The sequence below is a fragment of the Drosophila mojavensis genome, unplaced genomic scaffold (genome assembly GCF_018153725.1).
Source record: "Drosophila mojavensis isolate 15081-1352.22 unplaced genomic scaffold, ASM1815372v1 contig_74, whole genome shotgun sequence".
NCBI lineage: Eukaryota > Metazoa > Arthropoda > Insecta > Diptera > Drosophilidae > Drosophila > Drosophila mojavensis.
The window spans coordinates 1,828,189-1,844,927 of NW_025318899.1; the positions used below are offsets into that span (position 1 = coordinate 1,828,189).

At 42.0% G+C, this 16,739-nt stretch overlaps 3 protein-coding genes across 5 annotated transcripts in view; all 3 read left to right on the top strand.

Annotated features, from left to right (window-relative positions):
- Positions 1-29: 29 nt before the first annotated feature.
- LOC6586582 lies at positions 30-4,472 on the top strand. Of its 3 annotated transcripts, none has more exons than XM_032733317.2 (10): positions 30-236; positions 296-687; positions 828-913; positions 962-1,063; positions 1,121-1,408; positions 1,470-1,722; positions 1,780-3,278; positions 3,564-3,735; positions 3,815-4,163; positions 4,240-4,472. In XM_032733317.2, the coding sequence occupies exons 1-10, from the start codon at positions 47-49 to the stop codon at positions 4,290-4,292; spliced, it is 3,384 nt and encodes a 1,127-aa protein (XP_032589208.2). In that variant the 5' UTR covers positions 30-46; the 3' UTR covers positions 4,293-4,472. The 3 variants fall into 3 exon arrangements, with proteins under 3 accessions (XP_032589208.2, XP_002012193.3, XP_032589210.2); XM_002012157.4 differs by having other exon boundaries at positions 3,815-4,159; XM_032733319.2 differs by lacking the exons at positions 30-236; positions 296-687; positions 828-913; positions 962-1,063 and having other exon boundaries at positions 1,306-1,412; positions 3,815-4,159.
- A 129-nt stretch (positions 4,473-4,601) lies between these two features.
- LOC6586583 (seminase) lies at positions 4,602-5,609 on the top strand. The gene is made up of 2 exons (XM_002012158.4): positions 4,602-5,255; positions 5,325-5,609. Exons 1-2 carry the CDS (start codon positions 4,622-4,624, stop codon positions 5,552-5,554), a joined length of 864 nt encoding a protein of 287 aa, XP_002012194.1. The 5' UTR covers positions 4,602-4,621; the 3' UTR covers positions 5,555-5,609.
- Positions 5,610-12,132: 6,523 nt separating this feature from the next.
- Positions 12,133-16,739, top strand: part of LOC6586584 (fringe glycosyltransferase) — a 31,603-nt gene continuing 26,996 nt past the window's right edge. The window contains exon 1 of the mRNA XM_002012159.4: positions 12,133-12,538. Within this exon, the coding sequence (XP_002012195.1) occupies positions 12,407-12,538 (132 nt within the window). The 5' untranslated portion in view covers positions 12,133-12,406. The remainder of the gene's footprint in view (positions 12,539-16,739) is intronic.

Sequence of the window (16,739 nt, forward strand, 5' to 3'; positions counted from 1 at the left end):
ATAATAATTAAAAAAAAAATAATAAAAATTATAAAAACCAATAAAAATGAATAAAAAAGTAAAATTAAATTCAAAGAAACCGACCGAAAATGGTGAAAAGAAAGAACCACCGAGTAGAGCTCGATCGAATGAGTTCAAAGATCTACCGTTTATCTCTGAACAAGACTGGCAAGCACGGGAGCTTCGTCACATGCAGAGGATACAAGATGTGAAAGTCTGCCTGAGCTTTATAACGGGTCGGTGTCGAGTCTCAACAAACTAGCCACAATCCTTAAAGCTCCACCTACTTATTTAGAGTCAATTGAGGATTACAACAAGCTGCAGTACGAGCAGAGTAAGGCGCTGGCATGGAAGCGCTATATCGACTGTGATGGCCTGCCTCGGGTATCTGACCCGCCTGATATTCGTAAAATGATTGCCGAACTGAATTATTTCGAGGAGTTGGAGACGAAGTCGACGGTCAATTGGGAACTGGCTGTGGATGAACGCTGCGTTCTCTCGCAGAGCATCTTCCGGCAGGATCTGACGCGCCAGACACTTCAGGAGACACTTCGGCCCAATATCGGCAAGTTCTTTGAGGAGGCTGTGTCACGTATACTCATTACTCTCGAACGCATTGAATGCATGCTAAACAACGAGCACGACTTGTGTAATCTATCAACCGAACGAATCATTGAAGTATTATGTGTGAGTGCTTCAAGTATCAAGCTGATTGGAAATTTGATTTGAGTCCTTAAATTAATTTTACCTATGATAAAGTTGTCCATTATGGAACTGTTAGAGAGCGATAGATTATTTCCAACGTTTTTATCAAAAACCCTTTGCAGGTGCGTCCAGAACTGAGTCGGGAGATCGATGTGTTCTTTGATAAGCTCACCTACCGTATTGTTTCAGCACCGAGTGCCTTCAGAACGTAAGCTTATACATTAACTTGACAACTATTACAAGTGTTATCTCTCAGGTCATACGATGGGATAAAGGAAACCTATTCCTACAATTGTCCCAATTTCAATTATCAAGTCTGGTGGCTTAGCGATGTGCCCGTGCGCTTCGAGTACATGGAGTAAGCTTTGACAAGAGTGAGAGTTTCGCTTTGAATTGAATTGATTTGGCTTTGCAGACTACCCCTAATAGTGGCCGATTTGGACAGTGTGGGCATCCAGGTGCAGATACCGCTTAGTGTTTTATGTGACAATCTAACTCTGCGCTGTGTCCACACCCTTTTCGATCATTTGTCGGAGGAAGCGAAGAGCTATGAGCAGGTCATCGATGGAGTGGTGAATATCAACGGGGGCATAATGGACATCGACGATTGTCTGGTCAACGAATGGCTGATGCAGCTGAATCTTGTCGACAAAATAATATCAGCATTAGAGCAAAGGTTAACCGAATATGAGCAATATACGGCGTGAGTGAGCGCAGCAATCTGATGTGAGAAACTCTATTTTCAACTAACAGTAACACCTTAGAGAGGTGGCCCAAAAAGAAGCGGCAGCACGGTTAGTGGAAAAAAGAGCGAACAAATCTAGGAGCCCAAAAGATGCTAAGTCAAAGCGCTCTGAGCAACGCTTATCGAAAAGGATTTTAAGGGAGCCTGAAATGATACCAGAGGGTATGTTTCCTGATCCCTTACAGAGGTTTATCGAGCAAGAGCAACAGGAGTTTGACGATTTTTTAAATCAGTTCCTAAATCCACAAAATTTGAAATTGGCTCCTGATGAGGTAAATCGAAGAATGTAGGATATCAAAATTTGGGGATTTAACTTTACAGTGTTACAGATCAATTTACGACAATATAATATTTTGGGAGGCCTCTATTCGATGCACTTTGTGCGAAAGCCCATGCACAAGGAATTTGAAAAGTTCAATATAACCCTGCACGAGGATGGACGAATACTATATACCCAGCAAGATGTGCGAGCAGATGTCGGCAGTCGCAGATCTACGCGTCTTAAGTCACGATTTAACTATACCCAGGCAATGGAATCACCGGAGAATCGACACCTAAAACTGGCCCCAGATGAGGTTTCATATTTCTGTGTGACCTTCCGACTGCCAAAGATGCTGTGTCTATTCGGGGAGCCCGTGGTATGTCAGTTTTTCGAAGAGGAGATTGACGATAATGAGTCAGACGAGGCTTCGATTGGAGCTGGAGAAGTCTACAAACACAAAAAGAAACATAAAAAACGTTCAACGTCAAAGACAGGTCAGGAAATTGGGAAGAGTAAAAAGAGAACATCGGGGGGCTTAGACGAACGTATACCCAGACCTAATATGACGCTCATTAAGCGAAAGTCGATGAATGTTATAAATATCTATCGTCCCTCTGTCATAAGTGTACTTCGTAACAACGTTACGCGCTTCACGAAAAACATTGGAGGCGAATTGCATGACTTTGAAGTGGACGGTAAGCAGGGAAAGCCTCTGACTCCCCTTCAAGTCCATGAGCTGGTACGATGTTGTATACCTCGTGTATTGTCCTCGTTCAAGTTTCCGATGGAGTTCCGCTTGGAGCGAACCGAAGAAGTGGCCGAGAGAGCTGGGCGTGGCTGCACGCTGTTGCGTCGGCATCACGCAGAGGCCAAGGTGGTTGAAGTAGACAAGCAACCAGAGTTTTTCAGCTATGATAAGCAGACAGGGCCCGAAAGACTATTTCCCATTTTCGATCAGGAAAGGCCATCGATATCTCTCGAAACTCCCGCTGAAGACTCAGATATAGATTTGTTGAAAAGCAAACACGTGAAAGTCCGCCGTACAAGCCAAACACAGGATGCGACGGATCCCACAAAACTCACGTTGTTTGGGATAATGCACACCTTAGATGAAATTGAAAAAAAGTATAAGACCCGTACAAACGCAATAATGGATCAGTCTTTTGGCACTAAGGGTTTACGGCTAGCCCAGTCAGATATGCGGACAAAGTCATATTCAAATCGCATGTCCGTAATGAACAGTAAACCAATGTCATCCCTAAAGATTTCACGATCGTCCCACTCGGGTCATCTTTCCATTGATTTACGGTCAGGGAGCGAAACAGATAGCGTAACCTCTAACGATTCTGAGACCCCCAAAAAATCAATTAAGGAGTCCCTGAGGCCAAAAAAAGAGCTACCCAAAGTGAAGCACTGGACCACTAGATACATAAAACACACCGAGTTCTTACCGGAATCTTGCACACTTAAGATACAAACAGATCGATTGGGCGTATTTGGGTTTGCATTCAAAAGTTACGAGCACTTTCCCTTCAAAGGATGGTCCCTGCAGTACAACAAGGATAAGTAAGTGAAGTTGGGAAACTAGGAAACTGTATATTAGAGGATATTAGCATTGCCGATTATCTGTCGAGTTTTGAGACCATACAGGTTTGTCCGCTAAAAATAGCTACCTAGTCGTAAATGGAGAGTATCCTTGAGTAAGATATGCTCTATTGAAGCCCTATTAATTTGTTTTATGGTTTACAGGTAGAGGGTATTTCTGTAATCTTCTGGCTTAGCTCTAGCTTTTAATTCTTCAATTCAATAAATTCTTCAGCCCAACTCCTTCTCCTGTTCGTATTTTTTTAGTATCAACGAAATCATCTTTACATTGGACACCTATCATGTGCGCGTCGTCCTGTTTATAACCAACGCGGGCATCCGGGGTTACGCAACAAAGATAATTGAGGAATATGTTGCCAATCCGATCAAGTATCTGGAAATCAAAGAGCCCACATCAGACTTTACTGAGTTGCGTAGGGTAAGCTAAACTAGAATCGTACAGATATTAATGAGATCTTTTATAGTCCATATCTAATCGAGAATCCGTTTTTCTGTAGCGCTTCTGCGAGAATAATATCAATATATTTGCAGCGCACGATGCCTGCTACTATATTGAGAAAGGTTACTTCTCGCAGAAGCATCTGGCAACTGAGTTGCATGTCTACGATGCCTTTGCCATCCATTGCAAGCTGATCAAGTTCTATCGCTGCGACTGGAATCGGTTGGCTCCTCGCCGCAATATATTGCTCTGTCTGCGTAATCCCAAGGATGTGAACGATGGTGCGGATGTCACAATTCGCGTAACGCCCGACAACTCAACATTTGTGGAGGTCTCTGAGGCATGTACGGATGATGTCGATGTGATTAAGCTAAGCTATCACCTCACTTGGCGCAACATTGGAGTAGGTATTCGTAAACCTTTAACATTTATCTGCAAGCGTATTACTTGCTCTATCTCTTTCTCTTCCTCTCTATTATTTAGGTCTATTCGGACGTGCATCACCTGATCAACTCAATGTATCCACAGGCGACTGATGTAAGAAATCGCGATCCCAAGCTAATTCACTACATACGCACACTGTTCAAGGAGATCAGGCCTTTAAGTTTCTCCTAGTTGGGGATAGATGCTGAGAGGGGTGCCCTTTCCATATGTACTTTTAATAAAAACGCATATGCTTCTCCAATTGACGTCAATTAAAACCAATTTGTAAATAACTTTCCACTTGACTTTCTTTGCGAACTTCTTCCTAAGCTGCAACTTAACTGTTTCGAATCGGTTCGGGGTGGTCATTCGATACAGTTTATGTAAGAATATCATATCTAGTAAAAAGTCTTTCGTGAACTTAGTTTATTAGTTACTTTCAATGCGGGTGGTATTCGTGATATACTTTGCACTAATTCAACTTGGCCTGAGTCCTGAGTGTGAGGTTCGGGCTAATGCTCCGCCTCAGACCGAAGTTCCGGTCAAGGCTGAGGAATTTTCGAATTTGCGAAATCTTGTGATGCCACCTGCAGTACAGCGTGTAATCGGTGGCGAAGTGACAACGATTGAAAAAGTCGGTGGATTTATTGTTTCGCTGCATTATGAAGGCAGCTTTGTGTGTGGGGGCTCTCTATTGAAGGACCGTATTGTTCTGAGCGCTGCTCATTGTTTTCTTGGTCGCACCACGACGTCACTGTGGATTGTCAAGGGTGGCGTCTCTAATCTAAACGACGATGGTCCCACGGCTGCCCTGAAAGACTATGTAATACCCTCTGCTTTTGATCAGTTCAGAATGAATATGGATGTGGCTGTGTTGCTTCTAGCCGCACCGCTGGTGGACCAAAAAATTAAAAAAATCCAACTGTGCAAAACTAAATTGTTACCGAGTATGGTTCTCACTGTCTTCGGTTGGGGTCTAACTGATCCTGATGGCACCCATGCGCAGCAAACCTTGAGATCTGTTAGTGTGCCCGTTATCAAGAAAAAGAAGTGCAAGCAAGTCTACAAGCCCTCTAGTGAGTTCAGCTCCCAGCAATTACCTTATTTGATTTTGCTTATCTTAATTTCCACCTCGCAATTTGCAGTTGAGATAACCAATAGCATGTTTTGTGCCAGCCTTTTGGGAAAGAAGGACGCGTGCACCTTCGATTCGGGCGGTCCGTTTGTCTACAAGGATGCGTCAGGACAAAAACAGCTTTGTGGCATTGTCTCCTTTGGCATTGGCTGTGCCAGCGCAAAATATCCGGGCGTCTACACCGACGTTAACTATATCAAGCCATTCATTTTGAATACCATTAAAAATTTCGGAGAATGAGTGGCATACGAATCATTATTAAATTCAAATCAATTACTACTGAACGAAAAGGTCATTGAAGGAGTACTTATATTTGTTGTATAATGGATATGATATGATATAGATCTAATAGCATCATTTGATCAAAGTTTCTCATTCAACTTTATTTAGTTACTCTCGACTTCAGCTTCTTGCATCGCAAGCACGCAATGAATTAAGTTTTTTTTCCTGACTAATTGTTGTCATTATTTGCATCTTGGATGAAAGTTTCGCGCACCACTTTGGGGCATTGCGTGTTCAGGCGGTGGCAGCGACAGCGACAGCGGCAGCTCCTTGCTGATCATTGACTTTGATTCCAATAATTGATTGCAAGGAGTCCTGGCTCCGTTGCCTGGCAGCCCGAAGGCACAATTTTAGAAGCGATGTTCGCACAACGACCTTTTACCCAAGTCTCTGCCTTGAAAACCAGCAAAAAATGTAAATTAGCTGACCAAAGTCAAAGTTTGAGAGAGAGAGTGAGAGAGGGAGAGAGAGGAGGGTGTATCAAAATTTATTGTTGCATGACTGACGGCCTTTCGTCTTCATTCGAATTAGTTTAATAATACAATTAATTGTTATTTATAGCTTCCTCTCAGACGCGCTCTATCGTTGAGGATAAACAAAATCAAAGACCTCTTAAATGATTGTTTACGGCACGCAACACAAGATTTGGAGCAACTTTTAACAAATACTTGGACAAAATGATGGGAGTAGGAATGTGGTCTAAAGACTAAAGACTAAAGAAGTTGCTGAAATTGGCCCAAACAAGTCGATTTAAAGTAATTTAAAGTAGCGGGATTCTGTTTGTTATTAACTATATAGCAAAGATTGTTATTTAATGTATATAGTTATAGTTTCCATTACTTGCATTCTTAAGACAAACTATAGCTACTCCAGCTGTGCCCAGTTCTCTGCAATATTTGCCTATATTCAAAGCTTTGCCTGGCATCTGGGATGCATACCCGTTTATAGGATGCTTGGCTAGCCAAATTCCTGACATGTTTAAGCCCTCTAGTATCAGCTGCTCAACGGGATGTCGACTAACAACCACATAAACATATCTATATATACATACTAATATATATATTTATATATAAACATATATGTACATGTATGTACATATATAGACGACACTTTGCGGTCTGCGTGTCTGACAGGTTGTCCCCGGTTGGGTTTTCCTCTTTCCTGGCTGCATTCGAGTTGGCATTAAGTTTATTTATCTGCTTTTAAATGGCATGCATACGCTTGCAATATAACTCCCGATGTCATGTAATGTGCACCAGAAACAAAGGCAACATAATGTAGCTAGCTGGCCCCTCCGTCGCGGCACTGGAGTCGTAACCACAGATAGTACGACTACCATTTACTAGTCTCATAAATTTATGGCACATTGTGAGCCAGTCGGGCTGAGAGTCTTCCTGGCTCCCAGCGGAGACGACTGTAGGATTTCGGTAGTCGGCAAGTCGGTAACATAACATGCAAGCTGGCACCTACGGTGCAGCGAGCCTCAATCTCCAAAGATTTACACATGCCTCCTTTTTGAAGCTCGCAAAAAGAAAAATATAAATAAAATATTGAACAGAGATAGCGATAGGCATAGAGCAAAAGAGAGAGGGGCAGAGCTGACACGCTGTGTGTGGACGATGCATATAACCAGACAATCAGACATATCGAATCGCATCTACTATGCGGCGTTAGTTAGATTCTTCAAGAGCCAGCTTCGCTTTGTTAATTAATGAAACACATAATCAAACAGCGGGCTATAAATGATGATAAGATGAAAAGAGAGAAGCTAGAGAGAGGGAGAGAGTGTGAGTTTGCCTACAACAAACTGGTTCGCTGCGCAGTTTCTAAAGAAATGCTCAAATACTTACTTGCAGTGCGCAGGTAAGAGCAGTAGAAATGCACTAGGCGAGCAATGAACGACTAGAAGATGCTACGTAGTCGTAGGAATGTGAGTAAAGGCAGAAGGAGAACAAGTTCTATGGTAAATTATATGGTATAATAATATAATGTTGTGAGACATGGCAAGCGTATTATTTATTTATAGATATACATATATCACTCATATGAATGCTTACATTAAAAGTGAAAAAACGTATACAAATGGAATGGTGGAAAAATGTATGACCAGTTCGTACTATATAGGAGTTTTTCTGAGAGGAGCAATGGATCTGTCGTCATACAAATCATTGCATGCAGAATGTAAAGGGAGTTCCGAAAGATACAAGCAGTATATATAGTATCATATCATTTTCATATATATTTGTATATTCATATAGATGATTTCAAGTGCGGAAACAGCTGAGTTAGTTTTTAGCTCTATGTATTTTAATTTCTATTATGGACTGGAATATTAATTGTATATATCATATACCGCCATCTGTTACAAACACACACTAAAAAGCACTTCAGTCCCATCTCAATCCCATGCGTGTATAGGGTATACAAAACACATCTTGAAGAGTTGTCAAACACTTGATCAATAGCGGCAAAGTCTGTGTGCTGCTGTTGTTGTTGTTGCTGTGTATCTCACAGATAGATTTTATTGTGCAGCGCCGAAGTGTTTGCACAACTTAAAAGCCAATAAAATTTGTTGTTAATTGCTTTGGTAAATTGAAAAAATTAGGTTTATTTTTTGGGAAATAGCCGAGCAGAGAAGGGAAAGAACTGTGCGTAGTTTGTAGTCCAGTATTTGGCCAACAAATTAGCTAGCCACATTTAATGACCTTTCAAAAGCCGCTGACAAACCAAGACAAAAAAGACGAGAAAAACCCAGAAACTAGACAAATCGAAACTTAAAATTAATCCGCTTAAATGTAATTTAAGTTAGGCAGACTATAAGCCCCAATAAGAGTTATAGAGGGAGTACGAGCGAGAGACGAGAGAACGAGAAAGAGATAGATAGAAACCTAAAAATCGTTTAATTAAAGTTCAACAAAAGTTGAAAAGCGATTTCATGCCGCGTTGAATCAACAAATTGTAAACTCTACCAAAGCGCCAAAGCGAGCAGGGGAAGAGTGCCTAGGGTGCGGGCAGAAGGCCGGTGGAGGGGGCTCTTCCATTATTTGTACTTATTTAAGTGCTTGATCATGCTGATATCATCACCTGGCAGCATTTCTTTGTGCCTGAGAGTTGCCTTCAATGCAATTAGCCTCCGCGAACGCCAGGTGGTCTCCTCTGCTACGTCTTTTTCATGCTCAAATCGAACAAAAATCTCAAATCGAAAAACTGTTACAAAAATAAGACGGTGAAACGAAATTTATACATGGGAGCAGCATCAAAACAGCAAAAGAATTGTTCGAGTCGAACTAAGAATGCGCTTCTATGTGATTCACAAATGCAGTAGAGGCGATAGTAAAAAAACAACTTGTAATACAGATTAGTAATTAATTGCATTTGTAATTTGTAATTTCATTTATACATGTCAAAAATTGCAGTTAAATGCAAGTTCTACTACCTTTCTATGCGATTCTCAAGGGCTTCTCAAAGCCCAAATTCAGATTGGATTAAAGATTGCGTATTATTTACCTTTCTATGTGAATCTCTAATAGAAATCTTAGGTTAGTATTGCTTGAGCTTATCTTTTCTGCTACTATTAGAGATTCTAAAGACTTTTAAAACATAAGAAGTTTCTACATATGTACAATAACTCCTATTCTCTGTGATTCTGAATGTATGAATCAATAATACCATTTAAATATCCTTAAGCACCCCAAAATCGACATGCTCGCTATGTAGCGCACCGTGCGTCGTGTTGACAGTTATTGATCGATGTTATCGATGGGAATACAATGTTGAAATTAATTTTGATTGCGCCTCCAATGCAGGCCCTCGATAAACTTGTACCGGCAATTGGCTGAAACACGTGTAATTTACGTACATTTGAGACTTTAAGAGTCTGCCTAATGGCCAGTGGGCGACGTGCAGCATACGTTAAGCAGGCCTTGCCCCAGACGCTGTCTTTCCCATCAGCTGGAGCTGAGCCTGGGGCCGAGGCTGAAACTGTGGCACAGTTCAATTGTTCCACTAAATATCTTGACACTGACTAATTCGGCGGCCATTAATCTCGCGGCTGCTTAGTGTCAGTGGCCATCAATATGCGCATCAAATATGGAAAAGGAAACACGTTCCGCTCCGGTAGATCAAACTGATGAATGTGACTCTGGCCGAGTTGTGTGGCACGCTTGGGGGTTGCCCAAACGAATCAGACGGGTTACTTAGTCAGACAGTCGGTATGTCTGTCAGAGAAGCAGTGAAACTCGCTGCTTGAAGCTGTGTCTGCCCTTCCCTTCTTTGCGATTCTCAAGCATCTATACTAGTTACTCCATAGTTTGCCAGTCAATCAATCAGGATTTGCAGTCAATCAGACCGCAGCCCCAGCTGCTCTCCAGTCAGTCCGTTAGACAGGCACTCAAAAAATATGTCTGGCAACAATTGCTTGCCACAAGCCAGGCCAGCTTGCCGCATTTCGTGCTCTTGCATGACTACCGGGCATCATTTTTGCCTATGCACAGCGAAAACTGAGGCAACCCAAAGAAAGAAATGAACACGTCGAATGCTTTGGCGCACGCGCACAGTCGTTGACTCGCTGCTCCCCCTAGCCCCATGGCCCCGCTGCGACTGCCACCCACTCGCTGTGGCTGCCCCAGGGCGAACGTTTTCGATTAAGCAGCCAGCTGCAGCGTGTGCCAGTCGAGCGTCGCAGCGCCAACTGAAGTGCAACGCAAAGCTGAAAACTGGCAACCAGATCAGCTAGGAGAAAATAGCAGAACAGCCAGACGTTGGCAGGGGGCAGGAGCTGGAGATCAACCAACGCCTTCGGTTTACATTTTACAATCCTAACAAGGTTCAGGCCAGCGCGATAAAACGCGGCTATGCCTTGGCCAGGAGGACTAGGAACTTCAATCCACTCCACTGCACTCCACTGTACTCCACTCAGTTCAACGTCGAGGCAGTGGCACATGCCCTCCTAACCACAGCAGCTATGCAAACATACACACACACACTCATAGGGAGACCGCAGATACACACAAACATTGCTCAAGTTGCGCTGTTAGTCACTAGGTAAATGACGACTGCAAGATATCCTGTAATTAGCCGTTAGGTGTTTTCCAGTACAGATTTGCTTAGTTTTCATCTTCTTCTTCTACTTATAAACATTGTCCCACATCAACAGAGGCAGCCACGCCTTCAAATTGAGCATGCCTTTTATTTATATTTACCGAAATGTTATTGAATGTATATAAGGACTTTACGGATAAGAGAAGCTATCCATAACATATAACAATTCATTCTAAATTGAGAGAAAAATATATATATGTATACTGATTCTCATTTACTACACTAGCATACCGTGCTACCCCTTCAATATTTCTACTTGCACAGGGTATTAAAAATTGCACATTAAAAATGAAGCATGCGGAGCAACGAGCCTGGTTAACACAGGCATTGGGGAGAGCGAGCGAGCGGTCGGACGATGGTAGACGATGTCTTTTTTTCTCCAGTTGGCAGAACAAGGCTAGCCGCAGGGCCAGGGGCAGCACGAGAGATGGAGAAGGCTGGGCAGAGGGGCGAGGCAGCGGAGCAGCGCGGTTTGCGCCTCTTTAAATGCAATTCAGGCGAAAGGCGCACAAAAGGACAGCGAACAAGATGCCGAGTTGCTGATTGTGCGAGCAGCGCAGTCAGCGTCAACGTTGGCAGCAAGAGCCGCAAGAGCTTTTGTCGCCGCCACAAACATGGAATATGACAGCCAAACCAGAGAGACTAGAGAGAGGCAGAGAAGGAGCCATGCAAAGCATTGTCAAGTGAAGAAAAGCGACAAAAACGGTACGAACGAAGTTTGCATGGCTGCAAGTATGTGTGTGTGTGTGTGTGTGTGGGCAGTGAGTGCGACTGCGTCGGCGACGGCGACTGCAACAGCGACAGAGATCCAAAACAATGGCGACAATAAAAATGCGATCGCACAACATGCGACGCAGATAAAAGAACGCAAAGTGACAACGAACAACTTTTAATGGAATTGTCGTCGGCTGCAGCGACCGAGGGGACGACCGAGGGCACGAGAGAGTCGGCAAAAATAGATATGCTCCGCGTCGCTGTTGTTTATGGCTGCAAGTCGCGTGCAAGGACGTGCCAAGCAGGATAACATACGCCGCAAGAGAGATAGGCAGAGGCAGAGGCAGACGCAGAGACAGCGGCAGAGAGAGAGAGTGCAGCAGCGCTAACGCCCACGAGCTGAGCACGTCGAGTTACACTCGACGATCATCGCCTTCGGCAGCTACTGTGGCACATGCCGAGGCGGAACTAACCAGTCAACGAACGACCGGCCGAACGAACGCCGCTCTCTCGGTTTCGTGCTCCCATTGGAAAACTGTGAGCGCTCGCTGTATCGCTCCATCTCTGTTGCACAGCAGTATGAGCACAGCGCTTCCAATTGGATCAAATCACGCTCTTTCCCTCTCGCTCTCTATCAGTCAATCGTGCTCAGCGCTCAGAGTGGTCTTGCAGGTTTTGCTGCGTTTGTTTTGTTTACGCTGTTCGCTGGAAAGCCAAGCCGAGCGCAGTACATCAGTTGCCCAGCAAACTCGCCCCAAGCAAGACGTACGCGCGCGTGTGGCTTGCATAATTCGTGAGTTTTACGTGAAATACGCAAACGTTACAAAAATTTCACAAGTGCAGAATAAAACCTAGCTGGTTTCTCTAATTAAAATAAACTCGATAGAAATATAATAAAATAAAATAAACTAGAGTGCAGTGTTTACCGTTAACGAATTGCATATCGTTTATTCGATTCGATCGCACGATCGATGTTCGCGTAGAGGACGCTAGCATATGATGAGCCTGACTGTTGTCTCGCTGCCGCAACGTTATAAACGAATCCTGCAAGCGATGACACTCGCCGTTGCCGTCGTCTATATGACACTGCTGCTCTATCAGAGCGCCTACGGATATCCGGGCCTGCAAGTGAGTTGTGCCACAGCGAGATCGTTGCGTGGGTGCTGCTGTTGCAGCGACACACACACGCACACACATACACATCCGCCCACACACACACGTACACAAAAGGGAGCTCGTAAATTTCACAAGTGCAGAAACCCCTTCTGCCAGCCCATCCCGGATTCGCATTTGCATGTCTCCTTACCGCCGGCTCCATCGGCAGCTTCACCTACTCTCTCTCTCTCTCTCCCTCGCTCTCTGTCCCGTTTCGTGCACTTTCATAAATCAACGCCGGCGACGTTTGCAGCTGCGCATGCGTTCCTCTCCCACTTCAGCCTGCTAGCCAAGTCATCTTCGGCTCCGCTCTTCGCTCTGCTCTTAAACCTTTTTTGCGCCCTTGCCAATATCTTCTGCTTCTTTTTCTTCTTCAGCTGCTGCGTTGCCTTTGCCTTGCATATAAAACAGTTTTTTTTTTCGGTGTTGCGTTTTTTTTTATTTGCCGTCGGCAACGCGTCGCCAAAGCTTTCAGTGCAAGCTACCCCTCACCCCTCTTCCTCTATTTCTTCCTTGCATTTCTGATTTCTGACTCAGTTTTTATTGTTGTTTTCTTTTCGCTTTTGTTTTTGTTTTTATTTCTGCTGGAGTTTTGCATAAATTTCTGTGTAATAAAATATTCTGCGCTAATATTACAAAAGTTCTACGTCTTGGCTGCAATTCCCTCTGATCCAACTAGAATCGACTTCCACTGGACTAGCCTATTTATAGACATAAATATATATATGTGTGTGTACGCGCATATATAATGTTGTTTTTGTTGTTATATGAAACCGATTTCTTAAGCTGGAAGAGCCTAGAGATATCGCTACCCATTTACGATTCCTACAATCTATGTTTGAGAATGCTCAAGTTTGTTATCTATATCTATATTACATATATATGGATAGAAATGTATTTATATGAAGCAAAAACTATTCTATTATAGCAATATATTCAGTGAAATTTATCTATTTATTTTTAAATATGAATATCGAGCAATTCTTTCAAAAATATTTCGTTTGTATTATATTTGTTCAAACTTACGGAAATAGGATCGTTTTCCTGTTTTATTGTATCTTTTCGTTCTTCTTTTATTTCTTCTCTAAAACTAAAATCTGATGTGTTTATGCAAGTGTTGTCATAATATCTGTAAATACATTAAAAGTGTTTGTAGAATTTAGTTAGAGTCTATTTACTGCTAATAAGAATTAACAATAAATCTATAGATGATATTTTATACAAAAGCTTGGTAGAATTATTATTGTGGCAATATATTTTATATAAATTCAACCTCTGCTCATTATAATGAGGTGAATCTCTAAATTCATTGCCATTATTTGCAATTTTAAGAGCTTATGGAACTAATATAAATATATCTAAGAATTTCAAAATTTTCTCTAAGTGAACCCATTTTATGTATGTGCGCACAAAAATATAGCTAAATTTTAGACACACTCCATTTTGTTGTCTATTTTTTGCAGTCTTTTTCTACCTTTTTTAAAGCTTTTTTTTAGGCCGGAAGCTTGGCCGTTTTTGCCGCTGACTTCATTAGAAATCGCAGCGTGTGCAAATGCACAGAATTATTTACTATTTATATCTATTTCACTTTGCTGTTGTTCTTCTCCCTCTGCTTCTGCTAAAGTTTAATGGAATTAATTCAATTGCTTGTTGAAGTTTGGCAAATAGTTGAATAGAGCTGCTAAGCCAAGTTTAGCTAGATTTTAGTTAGTTCTAAAATGAATTTGCGGCCAGAAATAATTAAAAACTTTTTATGAGTTTCGTTTCCTTTTTCTACTGTTAGTTGTTATTGTTGCTGTTGTTGGCTAACCGGAAAAAGGGGCCGGCAATGTGTGGCATGTAGAATACTTGGAATGTGCTTCATATAGAAGACGAGTCATACTTATATATAAGCATATATACATACAAATGCTGAATTGGACTTTATTAAAGTTGTTGTTGTTTATGCTGTTGTTGTTGTTGGTGTTTTTGCTGTCTTTCAATTGAAGTCGTTGCTCGTTGAGGTCTGTGACTTGTGTCCAGCTTTTGCATTGCTTTGCAAAACTTAATTCTTTTATTTAATTTTAGTTTTTTTTTTTTTTTTCGTTTTGCCAAAAGTTGCGCAAGTTTTTTTATTTTTTATTTTATTTTGTTTTTCATTCTTGGAACTTGGGTTGGGCTTTTCGGCTTGCTGCAGTCCAATCAAAAGCTGAGCATTGTCCACTGTCCAGCCAGCAGTTGACCTCCACTCAGCCAAATGTCGCGTGTTGCTAATGCATAAATCATCACGAATATAAATATACATATATATGCATTTACATATGAATATATATAAATATCCATTGGCGATCGATAAATGAATTTGTTTATGCGAATTTGTTTAAAGTGTGCGCCGTGTGGTTTTTGATTGATTCGTGTGGTGCGCTATGAGCATGTCTAACTAAGCTACAACAACAGCAACAACAACGGCCCATACAACACCATCAAGCAAATGAACAACAATTGCAACACGTAACAAACAACTCAGGACTGCTTTGCATGCAAATCAACAGGCAGCAAAACACGCAGAAAAAAGGAAACCGAAAAATGGCTACAACAAAGGCCAAACAAAGTGAAAAGGGTTCTTGACAAGAGAGAGAGAGAGAGTGCACGACTAGCATATACCCCGTACATAGCAACTGCCAGCTGTAGCATGGACTAAGGCTTGTGCTCTATCTATCTGTCATATGGATAACCTCCATAATTATCGAAATGAAGCTGTCTATCGAAAGTCAAACTTCATATTGATTTTTTAAATACACCCAACGAGACTAGACTCTACTGAGTTGCTCAATTCACTTCACACTCTGCGTCCATGAACTGCTGAACTTGCATTGAACTAGTCTATGAAAATTAATAATATAGTTGCTGTTTTCTTAGTTGAATTCGAGTTGTGAACTATAATTTGGTCTGGTTTTTCAAAGGCTGAACTAGAATTATGATAACAAGTTCTAATCAATTAAACAGAAAAAACATGTTTAGCTCTATTCACAACATAATCTAGTTAAATATTCTGACTGCATACCCTGTAGTATACCCCTTCCGTCTACAATTCCTGCAGAGTATATTTGGCAAGGCTCCCAAAGTTTTTTTGATTCCTGTTCTGGCTGCGCAGGTGCCGCTGGCTGGCTGCAGCTGCTGCCTTAACTCCATCACTTAGTGCAGCTTCTTCTCTTCTGTATTTGCTTCCTACTTCTTCGCCCGCTGCTCCAGCTCTGCTGCTCCCTCTCTCTGGCCCAGCATATCATAATCAGTTGCTCAGTTTTGTGTTGAGCAGCCAAAACGTTGACGACACTAAGCCGGCGAACAAGCCTGATAAAAGTTGCCAGCTGAAATGTATCTGTAAGATGCGCAGATACATTGTTGTATCTGCGTATCTTTGTATCTACAGCTGAGCAGCTGAGTAGCTGAGTGGATGCTGCTGCTGGTCTTTGGTGGTCGGGTTTTTACTTAATTGAGTGAGCTGCGGAGCTCCTTTATATGGTCTCTCTCCCTCTCTTTGTCTCTCTGCCAGCCTTTGGTTTTCTGTGTGTATCTTATCGTAGATTTGTATCTATCAGTTTAATATTGCTCAAGCAGCAGTTTAATGAAGACTTAAACGCTCAACGCGACCTGCCAGTTCACAGTGCTGTTCATTAATCTAGCGCCCCCTCCCAGTTCTCAACCTTTTTGTGGCCATTGTTATGTGCGTTTTGGCCATTTGTATTATTAATTGACTTGGCAATTGTTTATAAACATATTAATCATGCCCATAATGAAGCATTACACAATCGCACTCGGCCACGATTTGAGTGTGTGTATACGATTTTTGGACAATGACAAAAAACGCCAGCGCGACGCGTCTTGTTGCTTGCTCTTTGTGATACCCTGTAGAAGTGGGAGGCAGATGGAAGTAGTTTTGTTTGCTAGATTTTTGTGGATTTGGTATAGATTGATATATATCTCCTTTTGTATGCATCGATTATTATCGACTTTTGTATGCATCGATAAGTATCGATTTCACTAACAGTTTTTTTTTCACTTTTTTTTGTTATTATTTACCATAGATATGTGTAGATACTTTTGATCTTGTATCTTGTTGCTTATTTAGCTTTGCATTGCTGTAGATACTATTGATCTTTTATTTACCATATATGCCTGTAGATACTTTTGATCT